The 12,353-nt window shown below is 52.5% G+C and overlaps 1 protein-coding gene across 1 annotated transcript in view; it reads left to right on the top strand.

The window, feature by feature from the left end:
• NISCH (nischarin) overlaps positions 1–12,353 on the top strand; it is a 34,312-nt gene that overhangs the window by 13,007 nt on the left and 8,952 nt on the right. The window contains 10 exon segments of the mRNA XM_054729415.1: positions 283–446; positions 796–891; positions 2,197–2,292; positions 3,528–3,680; positions 4,805–4,873; positions 5,407–5,592; positions 5,756–5,884; positions 7,218–7,331; positions 7,643–7,754; positions 11,913–12,037. Of these exon segments, the coding sequence (XP_054585390.1) occupies positions 283–446; positions 796–891; positions 2,197–2,292; positions 3,528–3,680; positions 4,805–4,873; positions 5,407–5,592; positions 5,756–5,884; positions 7,218–7,331; positions 7,643–7,754; positions 11,913–12,037 (1,244 nt within the window).

The raw sequence follows: 12,353 nt of genomic DNA on the forward strand, positions 1-12,353 counted from the left end.
AATACGTCAGGTTTTAACTGAGCCTCACCTCAGGGAGGCTCCCCAGGCACACCTCCGATGGCCCTTCCCTCCTTAATCCCATGTTCTGGGTGTGCCGAGCCCACCATGAGTTCAGGAGGCATCTGCTCCTGTGTGCCCAGAATGGTGGCTGACGTGGTGCCGTGCCCATAGCAGGTGCTTGCCAAATGCTTGTTAACTGTTAGCCAGGTGGGCAGACACCCTGGCCGCTTGACTAGGACAGGGCTGGAGGTGGATGCTCACCCTTGGGTATGGCTATTGCAGGAGAACAGCTCCTGGGGGCCGGCGAGGTCTTTGCCATCAGGCCCCTGCAGCTCTATGCGGTCACTGAGCAGCTGCAGCTGGGAAAGCCCACGTGTGCCAGTGGGGACGCCAAGACTGATCTCGGGCACATCCTGGACTTCACCTGTCGCCTTAAGTACCTTAAGGTAAGTGCAGCAGCTCATTTGTAGACGTGGGCGTACAGCCAGCATGGGGCCTAACTGCTCACTGACTGGCAGTGTGTGTGAAAGAGGCTGGTGGGCCATCCCAGGAAGGAAGGCCACTTTTGGTGTTCTTGGCACTGAGCTTCTGGCTGTGAGCACCAGGGGGCAGTCATGACCTAATGTTCCTTGCTTTAAACCTCAGCTTTAGCCTGCTTTGTTGACGGGGTGCATGTCCACCATGCCTCATTGCCAGGCAGATCTTAGAGTCGGGGCAGTTGCTGCAGCACTGCCCTGTGAACATGGATGTGGAGCCATGTGGCAGCATCCCTGACAAGCCATATCTGTGCTGCAGGTTTCTGGCACAGAAGGACCTTTTGGGACCAGCAACATTCAGGAGCAGCTCCTGCCTTTTGATCTGTCAATATTCAAGTCTCTTCATCAGGTGGAGGTAAGGCCCTGGGCCCTGGAGTGCAGGCAAGGCTGAGCCCTGCACAGGGATCATCTTGCTTATGAATAACTGGACTTAATTGTAAGGCACTGTTACTTTCGTGTTTGCTCGTATGTGGCAGATTTCGTCTAGGGGAGTAAGGCCAACCTGAAGGCAGAGAAACGGGCTCTGCTGCTCTTGGCTGGTCTGCATGTCTCTCCCCCTGGCATGGGCAACATTTGAACAGGATGGAGCACCAGTGCCCACTGCTTTTGGGCCTCCTCGTTCGAGTTGAAGTGCTGAGAAGTCATCCTGAGGCTCAGGCAGAGCTAGTTCAGGTCTTTCCCAAGGCAGGTCAGCAGAGGGCTTTGAGTTCTCTACCTTCTGGCACGCCCATACATAACTTTGCATTACTCACTGCTGAGCATTTGGGTTCAGGATGCCAGTTTTGTTGCCATTTTTAAAATGAAAGGGGGACTCTGTAACGAATAATACGAAATGTATTAAAACATCTATTTTTCAAGCATGGCCTTTGTGTGCAGCCCTGTGCCCCGTGTTTGATGTACACTCCTTGGTGGATTCTTCCTAATATCCCTGTAAAGTGGGCACTTTTATTCCCCTTTTATAGTTGAGAAAACTGAGGCTTAGGGAGGTTAGGAAGTTTGGCCAGGACCACGTGGTTAATGAGGGGAAAGCTGGGATCTCAATTCAGCTGATCCCAACACCAGAGCCTCTGCTACACATTGGACTATTCTGCCTGCAACATTCTGGGCTTGTCTCAGAGACCTGGAGGACCGCTTCCCTTGGTGGGAACTTGTGGGAACTCAACCAGTGCAGCCAAGTGAGGACTGAGAAGTCAGGGGTGCCTGGCCCAGCCTTGCCCTGGCTCAGCAGGCTGAGGCTCCACTGCCAGGGCCTGGGTATGTGTCACTCCAGCAGTGGCTCAGGGGAGTGTACTTTGGCTTTGTACCCCCCACCCCCCCCCCCCCCCCCGCCGTGCTCCCTCACAGGACAGCGGACACGAGGGGAGTGGGGCAGGGTGAACAGGAGGGTCCACCGTGTTCAATGTGCTTCAGAGGCCCCTTGCTCTCAGCTCTGATCTCTGTGGCCCACACTTTCTGTCCACCTGCCAAGCCCCAAGCAGCCCCCTACATGGGAAATGGAATTCATGGCTCAGTGAGTCTTACCAGATTCTTCAGATGCTGTTTAGTCAGCACTGAAAGCTGGGGAAAAGAGAGACAGGATTTGAATCACCTCTTGCCACTACCCAAGGCTTCTGTTGGATAAGTGATGCCGTTCCTGAGACATGGCTGTTCCTTGTTCCAGATAAGCCACTGTGATGCCAAGCACATCCGGGGACTGGTCGCCTCGAAGCCCACCTTAGGCACGATGAGTGTGCGCTTCTCAGCAACCTCGATGAAGGCGAGTGCCCCCTGTTTCTTGCCTGGAGATGTCTGTAGGGCAGGATTCTGCGCTGTGGTTCCCCCCTCCGCCCCCCCACCGAGGGTGGGAGTGTGCACCACCACTGTCAGAAACCAGAAGCTGAACCTTCCCTAGGCCTGGGTAGCCATCCACTCATGGGAGACATTCCAGCACTTAGCAACGCCTGGTATGCTTTAGTCCACATCTTCATCAAAAATCATGCTGTTAAACAAGACATTTTAAGGAAGTGGGTCCCCCACCCCCTGCCCTCAAAAAAAGTCACTGGTGTTTGATGAGCAAATTGTTAAGCAGTGGCAACTGGCAGGACGTTTATAGCTGGATTGATATAAATGTTTCTCTAAGCTTAAACAGCCCTGACTTAGCACTCGTTTGTGTCTTGTTCTTAGTGGACTTAAAGGAGACAGGTGAGGCTGTGGATATGTTAGGCTCTGATGTTTATATATGAGCCGCAGTAATATTCACATTGAGAATGTAAGAGGTTTCTTTTCTATTTGCCTTTTTATGGATTGCATTTTAGTAATGTTAAAATTCTCCAGAAAAGCATAGTGGCAACTTTTATGACTTAAACTGTCAGATCAAGATTTAGGTTTGGTAAAATGTGAGGCTTACTGACTAAAAGAAGACTTGTGTCAGTCAAGAGCAAGGGTGTCAGGCAACCTTGTCTCTCTCCGAAGCACTTCCTGCCGCCTGGCTCACGGGGCTCAAAATGATCCATCGAGAGAGGAGAGGTCTTGTGGGCCTGAAACATCAAAATGGGGAGGCCTGCCTCCCTCCCCTTCGATGGTGCCCCTGTGCACTGTGCTGCTACCTCAGAATTGTTGGACTTGAACCTGTAAAGTAACGGTTAAAAGGGCCTGCTGTCCACAGTGCCAGCTTGGAAAGTACAGTTGCCTGGAAACACCACGAATTCTGACCTTTAGCCTCTGAGATTTAAGCCAGAAAAGGCATCACCATATATATATATATATGACAAAAGCTTGAAAAGCATTTGCTCCTGAAGCAGGACTGGAACGTATTCCAAATAACTGTATGTTGCTAAGCTTTTCAGTTATTTCACAATCGCTTAAAGACATATGAACCAAAACCCAAGTTTAATGCAAGTTCACTTCCACCTGCTAAATATGCCCAAGCTCTTCCTGAAATTTTGCAATGATTGCATTCCCAGTGAGTGTTGCGTGAGGGCCCAAGTGTGCTCAACAGATGTTCTTGCACAGGAAGTCCTCGTTCCCGAAGCCTCGGAATTTGATGAGTGGGAGCCAGAAGGCACAGCCCTGGAAGGCCCTGTGACTGCCATCATCCCCACATGGCAAGCACTGACCACTCTAGACCTGAGCCACAACAGCATCTCCAAGATTGACGAGTCTGTGGTACGCTCTCAGCAGTGGGCTCTGGGGTTTTCTACCCGAGGTTGGGTATTTAAGTGGCTTTTTCTGGAAAGACCACAGAAAACATGGGCTCTGTGCATTGCCTGCAATTTTTAAAATTGGAAAATGGGATTCTTTAAAGCAAGTGAGATAGTACTTAGAACCAAATGAGGCATACCAATTATATGCACATTTGATATAAAAACATAGTGAGTGATGAAATTTACTCCTAAGGAGTGGAGTGGGAAAACCACTCCACAGATTCCAGATGTGCTTCTGTAAGAGTGACATCCAGACAGCATTTGGGAAATAAGAGTGTGATTCAGGTATTTGTGCTTCTTAGTGGTTGGGATTGGAGAAAAAGCTGGACAGACGTCCTTCTCTGGGACCTAGCTATTTGTCATTTTCATAAGCCACGTGCTCCATAAAAGGGGGGTGTGCTCATCACCGAGTCCCTGTGTGTTCCTGTGCACATGCCGCTGGGTGGGCACGCGGAGGTGTTACATCATTGGCCCTGCAGAGATGGCCAGCCCAGGAGTTCACAGTCAAAAGGAAGAGTCCCTTGCCCTAGGCGGTTTGGCTCAGTAGTTGTAGCGTCAGCCTGGACTGCAGGGTCCCGGGTTCTATTCCATTCAAGGGCACGTACATTGGTTGCAGGCTCTATCCCTCCGGGGTGCATGCAGGAGGCAACCAATCAATGTGTCTCTCTCACATTGATGTTCCTCTCTCTCTGTCTTTCCCCCTTCCTTCCACTCTATTTAAAAATCAATGGAAAAAATATCCTCGGTGAGGATTAACGGGGGGGGGGGGGGAGGAAGAGTCCCAGGGTGGCCTTGGCAAGTGTCGTCCCAGGCACCAAAAGGTTGATTCCTAGTCAGGGCACACGCCCAGGTTGCAGGTTTGGTCCCTGGTTGAGACAAATTCAGGAGGCAACCAATTGATGTTTCTCCTTCACATTGATGTTTCTCTCTCTCTCCCTCTCCCTCTCCCTTCCTCTCTCTAGGAAAAAAAAATCAATAAAAACATTTTTTGAAAAGTCCCAGGGTGTTTGTCCACCATGTGCAGGGGTGACATAGGGTCCAGCCTCCTAGAGTAATGTCAGGTGTTGTCTTTTTTCTCCCCATAAGAAACTGATTCCAAAGCTTGAGTTCCTGGACCTGAGTCACAATGGAGTGCTAGTTGTGGACAACCTGCAGGTAATAATGTCTTTGAAGACTGTTGCCACCTATGGGCTTCTTACAAGGTCCCTGAGAGTTCAGAAGTCTGACTCAGCCTTGGGAATTTGGCCATACCCTGGGTTTTCTCTCACAGGCACTGGAAAGGTGTCTGGGTACCCCAGAGGTTTGTAGGAGCAGGAGCTGCTGCTATCCCTTTAGGGTCCCAGTGATGCACGGAGCGATTGTTACTGTAGTTCCCCAGAATTAGAAAAGATGCATAAGTACAAATCAAGCGAGGTGAAGATGGTGCACCTCCATCATGAAGGTACAAGCTCGTTTTCAAAGCTCACACCTACCCTGTGGGTTGTGCTGTCTCTGCAGGGAGTGCCGCTGGGCTGTGGCATGTGCAGGGGAAAAGAGGGAGTTCCCTTCCCAATATCGGCCAGAGGGAATGGAGCTGACCTGCAGAGCTGGCCATTTCGGGTTGGAGGCTCATCACACCATTAGTGTCGGTTCCCTTTCCTTGGAGCCTTGACCTAGACCACCTTACCCTGTTCTCAATGTCGCCCCAGCACCTGTACAACCTCGTGCACCTGGACCTGTCCTACAACAAGCTGTCCTCCTTGGAAGGGGTTCACACCAAACTGGGGAACATCAAGACTCTGAACCTGGCTGGCAACCTGCTCGAGAGTCTGAGTGGCCTGCACAAGCTCTACTCCTTGGTCAACCTGGACCTCAGCAACAACAGAATCGAACAGGTGAGCCATGGCCCCTGTTCGGATGTCAGGGTTGTGGGATGGCTGTTTATCACGTTAAAGAAGAATGCTAAGCCTTCTTTCATCTAAAAGGCTGTCAAATGTGTTGTCATGTTGCCAAAGTGTTAAAAGAAGGGACAAGGGGAATGGAATTCATGCCTTGCAGATGGAGGAGGTCCGGAGCATAGGCAGCCTCCCATGTCTGGAGCATGTGGCTCTGCTGAACAACCCCCTGAGCATCATCCCCGACTACCGGACCAAGGTGCTGGCCCAATTTGGAGAGAGGGCCTCTGAGGTAGGCTGCCAGGGTAGGGGGTAGGGTGGGGTTAGCTTGATCAAAGAGACCGTCTAGACAGAGTCCACATCTTCATAGCCAGAACCACTGCTGATGTCCACTGTTGTATTACTGTTGCCTGCTTCAGAAGGACTTCCTCGCCCTAAGTGGCCTTTCAGTTCTGGGAAGTCTGCTGCCTCCCCAAGAAAAAACTCCCTCACCCTTCCTGCAGCCCGTCCTGTCCGCGGCCAGTGGCCGCCACGGTTCCCCAGAGGACTTCCTCACATCGCCTCCAGCAGAGCTGCAGCCCAGGAGGGCTCCCCATGAACCCACAGGCACAGCCTGAGTGTGGAGGAACTGTCTTCAGCTTGTTAAAAGTAATATTGATTATTATAGGCAAGGGTTAGAAATAAGATATTTAATATTTTTTATTTATTTATTTTTTTTTAGAGAGAGAGAAAGATCAATTCGTTGTTCACTTATTTATGCACTCATTGGTTGCTCCTCATATATTCCCTGACCTGGGATCAAACCTGCAACCTTGGCATATTGGGACAATGCTCTAACCAACTGAGCTACCTGGTCAAGGCCAGAAATAAGATATTTTTTAAAATCCTGTGTTCTGGATGACTTCTGGCCATGAAGTCTGACTACAGACCCCAAGGGTGCGCCCACCTTTGCCAGTGTAGCCCAGCAGTATCTGCTGCCTGTTGAGTGTGTCTGGCCAACAGCCACCCTGCCGGCGGAACAGGTCTTTAGCCAGATTCACCTGTCTCCTTAGCCTCAAGCAGGCCCCTCCCCCGTTTTCCCAAATTCCAGGCCAGAAGATACTGGAAGTCTGCATTCTTCTCTCATCCTCCCCCACCCCCCAATCTCTTTTCAGTCCCAAACGCTGCTCACACTGTCACCAAGACAGTGTTCACCAGGTGACATGCTGCCCTCCTGCCCACTCCACACTGCCTGCCAGCCACAACCCCTCCTGCATTTGCAGATAGGGCGCCTGCTTTCCATGCCTCTGCCCTCCAGTTCCCCAGCCCAGAGGCCTTCTCTAGGCTCTTTGCTGCTCTGAGTTCCACCGTAATTGGGGACTTAGTTCAAGTCACCACCTTCCCCCAACCCCAGCCATCCAAGAGGCCTCTTCAATGGACCCTGTGTCCCTGCCTCACCCTTTTGGAAAGGGACTCCCAGTAACAGACTAGGCCCTGTGGGACCTCCTGGACCGCTCTAAGGAACGTGCAGGTCACTTCCATGGGGGGTGAGGAACTTCCATGGGTGGCCCCGCATTGCCAGGCTCCTGTCATTCTGCTCTCTGCTTGCCAGTCCCTAGGCTGATGGCCGTTTCTGGATTCTGTAGGTCTGTCTGGACAACTCAGTGACCACAGAGAAGGAGCTGGACACGGTGGAAGTGCTGAAAGCAATTCAGAAAGCCAAGGAGGTCAAGTCCAAACTGGGCCAGCCTGAGAAGAAGGTGGGTCTGTGTGGAGGAGTGGTGGTGAGGAGCCGCCAAGGAAGGAGCTGGCTCCAGTGGAACTGGGCTCTGGGCATACTCAGAGCCACTGAGTCCTGACCTTGGGCAAGTCATACCGTCCATTTTCATCTGCACAGTGGGGGTGGTGAGAGGACCTGCTATGCAGGGTTGTGAGGACTAGGTGAGACTGACTTCGCCATCCCCAATGTTTGTGAGAACCTCCGAGTTTCTCCTCCTCATCGCTGGCTTTTCGAGTTCTGTTCTTCCCGATCCTTCTCTTATTTCCCGGGCTGACTTGAGCACTCTCCTAGGTTGGCGAGGATTGCCAGCTCTCCACTGCCCCCTGTGTCAGACCCAGCAGCTCCCCTCCTACCGTGGCTCCCACCTCCGCCTCCCTGCCCCAGCCCATCCTCTCCAACCAAGGTAATCATGTATGTAGCTTTCTGCCTAGCAGAGCCACATGGGCCCTGGCCGGGCTGGGGTCGGGGGGAGGTGCTGGCACCTGCTCCTGGCAGGGTTCAGACACAGGGTGGGTGTGGTGCTGTCTGCCAGCCAGCTCCTCTCTGGGTGGCACATGGTGGGGGTGCCTGGCCTGATTTCAGCTCTGTGGTTTGCTTAGTGAGGACCACCCCCCACATTGTTCTGACACCCACATCAGCTCCTCAAGGATACCATAGGGTGTCACTACGGCCCTGAGGCTGCTCTTGGAACAGGCTCAGGGCTGCTGACTCCCCCGCAGGCTGTGTGGGTGGATTGGCTCATTAACGGGAAGCCAAGCCTTGTTACTGTCCTGAATCGGCTGCCTTGATCCCTGCATGGGGAACTTGCTTTTATCATCGCCTCATCTCAGTGGCTCAGGCCCAAACACTATTTGTGGGGCCCAGACAGGCTGTCCAGGACCCATGGAAGACCAAGCCTTTTCACCTGCCCACTGTCTTAGCGTTTTCAAAGGGCTTTCACCTCTGAACCCAGGCATCCTCGGAGATGAGTGAGTGAAGCAGGTCCCATGAGAGTGTCTGCTGGCCCGGCCCCCACGGAAGAGGGGAGGGTGTGCCGTCCCGAGTGGAATCGAGGCTCGGGACACACAGGAAGGAACGCCGCCCGCCCACCCGGGCTCCTGGAGATGCAGAACTTGGTGTGAGGTCTTGGGAAAACAGTTTGACCCTATGTTTCAAGAGCCAGAAAAACGTTCCCACTCCTTGACCTGGTAACCCCAAGTGGTGGGGAGTTTATCTTGGTGGGATAAGATAATGGGAAGGGGAGATGGTGAACTGCTCACTGCAGCGCTATTTATGCTAGCAAAGCAGGGGATGTGACAGACATCAGGATGAGAGGGAGATTAGGCAGTGGTGCAAAATACTCTGCAGCCATCACGTCAGAGAAGAGGGCTGGGTAGGAAGGAGGGAGAATGCTGAGGGTAAGTTGGCCTGCTGCAGGGCGGTGCACTGAGGTCACAGCTGAGAGATGCGGAGAGCATTCCTGAGAACGGATGCTCATGTCACGTGCCAGAGCGATTGCCAGTTTGTTTTTGTAACACTTGACTGAGAAAGTTTTATTTTTTTACATAAAAGGGGCAGGAGGTTTGTATCCCACTGAAGACTTCCCTGACCCCCATCTCCTGCTCAGGGCCAAAACCCTCTTTGGGCCTCACAGCACTGTGGAGGACAGGGAGGCAAGTGGTCCTAGGTAGGCCAGGGACTAGCTGGTTCTCAGCCAGCTTTTGTGAGGTGATGAACGAGTGTGTGAGTGAGCGAGCAAGCGGAGAACAAGCTGGTAGAGAGCAGACCACAGGCTGGGTGAGTGAGGCATCGCCCCCAGGGCCATAGCTACAGGCAGCCCCCTATTTGATGGTGAAGCCTCTGCACCAGCCAGGCCCAGGCCTCAGCCCCCTTCTTCACTGCCCCCCACTCCTGGGGACACACCACCGAGTGGCTCACTAGTCTGTTCCCCTTCCCCAGCTGCTGGACATTTAGACACTGTCTCCAAACTTGCACCTCTTATAAATAAAACTGCAGTGGATGTCTGTGTGTGCACATCTCTTTCCTTTCTGTGAGAAGCCAAGTCGGGCCCCCATCCAATTGCTCTCCTGATGTCCTCATCCCGTCCTCTGAGTGGCCCTTTCTGACCACTTGTTTGTACTGACGTCCAGGAAGGAAGCAGGGAGATGATCCCAGTTCTCACTTCCTTGGCTCCAAACAGGGCTGGGGGTGGGGAGGGGGGTGTGGCAAGAAAATGTTGCTTTCTTTTCTCGCTAATATGGAGGAATCCATAGATATTTTTGTGTCCAGCCATGAGCTGCTGGGTCTTGCGTGGATGGGCATGGATTTCTCCATGTGGGAACAGCCTGATCCCTCGAAGTGTGTATATGTGTGAATAAACTGGGCACTCAGAGGCCTGTGTGAAGGGGAACTGTCCAGTGAACATCAGGCCTCTGGTCATTTCAGAAGCTGTTAGCCAGCTGGTTGGAGCCACAGAAGATTGTGACCGATAGGCGCTAGTGTGCGGAATGCCCGGGTGGGCTCACCAGGCAGGGCAGAGCTGAAAGGCTGGAGAGAAGGGGTGAGGAGCAGGCTCCTGGGTCAGACAGCTGAGTTTGTGTCCCAACCTCCTTGGCTGTGTTCCCTCAAGCAACTTGTAGCCTCTCTGAAGTTCTGTTTTCTCAACTATAAAGTGTGAACACCCAACTTCATCACTTCTAAGATGCACACGACTTCTGAAATTGAGATGCGTCTTTCAGTCAGTGTTGTCTCATAGTTGCTGGTACTCGAGATGGAGTCGTGTGGAAACCTTCCGTGGACACCTGCTAAGACCAAGATGCACGCCCATGCATCTTAGATGTGATGAACTGTAAACGAGATGTGCGTGAGCCAACGCGGGAAGCACCGAGCACTGCTCCTGACTCATCGGAAGTGGTCATGGAGGCCTCCCTCTCCCGCGTCCTTGTTGGGGAGTTTCAAGATGACCAGGACTGTGCCCCTGAGGAAGCTGTGTGCCCCAGGGAGAACAGGACAGAGTGCCTGGGGGCGTTTTGTAGAGGGAGAGGTATGGCTAGAGCAGGGGGCTTTGTAGTGGAGGTTGTGTGTAGGGGTCCTCAAAAGCTGGGCAGGACCTGAGCATGTGAGGGAGGAGGGGGTTCTAGGAGAGAACAGTGCGCTTATGCATAGCTGTGTGCTGGCCCTTCCTGCCTGTGCAGTCCCTGCTGCTTCGCTGGAAGGGGGAGCGGGGTCTGGGCTTGGGCCCTCAGCCTGCCTACCCCATGGGCAGAGGACCTGGGTTCCGCGAGTTGTCTTGTCCCTGGGCAGCAGCTGAGCTGGACTAGGGTCTGTGACCTCTGGGGCTCTAACCTATGGCGCCTGGTTGTAAAGCCAGGCCAAGCCTTGGGCTCTTCCAGATTTTTGTGGAACAAAGTTGATGCCCAGTGTTCACCCAACAAACTGCACTTAGGAAAACATTAAAAAAGGCTTTGCCCTCGGCCAGTCTAGGTGTGAGATATCGGGCTTAGACGTAAAACAGCCTCAGCAGGATTTAAAAACACCCAGTGTTCCCACAGTGCGTAAGTCGGCGTGTGGAAGGCTGGCTAGGGAGGCCAGAGGGCTGGTCCTGTGGAAGCAAGCCACGGGTGCCGGGCGTGGGCAGTCCTCGAGGTCCTTTGTGTGTCTGAAGCTCTGCAGAGATGTCAGATCGGGGTGGGCTGTGTCCGGCCATTTTTCTGGGAAGGCTCTCGGAGTGAACATGTTTAAGGCTCTTGATGGACATACTGCCAAACTGCTCTCCTGACAGGCGCCAGCTCCCATGCCAGTGCCTGCCTCTGCCCAGTTGGGCCAAGTCAGGGCCACGCCCAGTCTAAACATTGCCAAAGTGAGAGACAGCTGGTGTCCTATTCCAGCTTGCCCCCTGTGCTTGTTTGTGAAGGAGGGGGAGCATTGTTTTGTGTGATATCTATTGGCCATCTTTTGTGAAATGTGTCTGCATTTTTTGCAGTGTGTCTCCTAGTGGGATTCCCAACTTTATCCCTTATTTTTGTCATCTGTAACAGCTTTTTTAAAAAATATATATATTTTATTGATTTTTTTACAGAGAGGAAGGGAGAGGGAGAGGGAGAGGGATAGAAAGTTAGAAACATCGATAGGAGAGAAACATCAAGGTACATACCCTTGACTGGAATTGAACCTGGGACCCTTCAGTCCACAGGCCGACGCTCTATCCACTGAGCCAAACCGGTTAGGGCTGTAACAGCTTTTTATAGAAAGATATAAATGTTCGTCAAATACTGCAAATGCCTTTTTTTCGTTTCTTTGTTTACTTATAGAAATTTAGTTTTTATGTAGTCACAGTTCAAATTCTTCCTTTCGATTTAGGCTCAGAAAGTCTCTCTCTACCCTGAAATTGGATAAGCAATCATTTGTTCTTCAAGTTATTTCAAGATTTCAATTTTAACATTTTATTCTGTAATCCATGTGGCTGGGTTTGGGGGTCTGACAATCCCCCGGCCATGCCAGGATCCCGAGGACCCAGTCCCATTTGTTGAATGGCTGCTCTTCCTGCCCCACTGTCCCACCCGCCTGCCCCTGGTCTCTCCAGGAATCATGTTTGTGCAAGAGGAGGCCCTGGCCAGCAGCCTCTCATCCACCGACAGTCTTACTCCCGAGGACCGGCCCATTGCTCGGGGATGCTCTGATTCCTTGGAGTCCATCCCTGCAGGACAGGTAATGCCTGCCTCCTGCTTCTTCGGATTGGTTACCTCTGTGCCAGCTCTGTCGGAGGCTACCTGGAAGTAGGAGGTGGCCTGCCTAGAGTTGTGGCAGATGCTGCCAGCGATTGGTGTACTCTGCTTTGTGTTTCCCTCCCTTCCTCCTCCCTCCTCTCCCCGCTTCTCACTCTCTCCCTCCCCCCTCCTCCCCCCCTCCATCTCCCTCTGTTAGTGGGAACAGACAGTTCTCTCACTGCGCCCTGGAGGGCAAAGCCAGATAACCTTTAGTTCACATGAGTGGATTCCCTTGGGGAAAGCAATTCTGAAGGTTC

Source organism: Eptesicus fuscus, chromosome 18 (genome assembly GCF_027574615.1).
Source record: "Eptesicus fuscus isolate TK198812 chromosome 18, DD_ASM_mEF_20220401, whole genome shotgun sequence".
Lineage (NCBI taxonomy): Eukaryota > Metazoa > Chordata > Mammalia > Chiroptera > Vespertilionidae > Eptesicus > Eptesicus fuscus.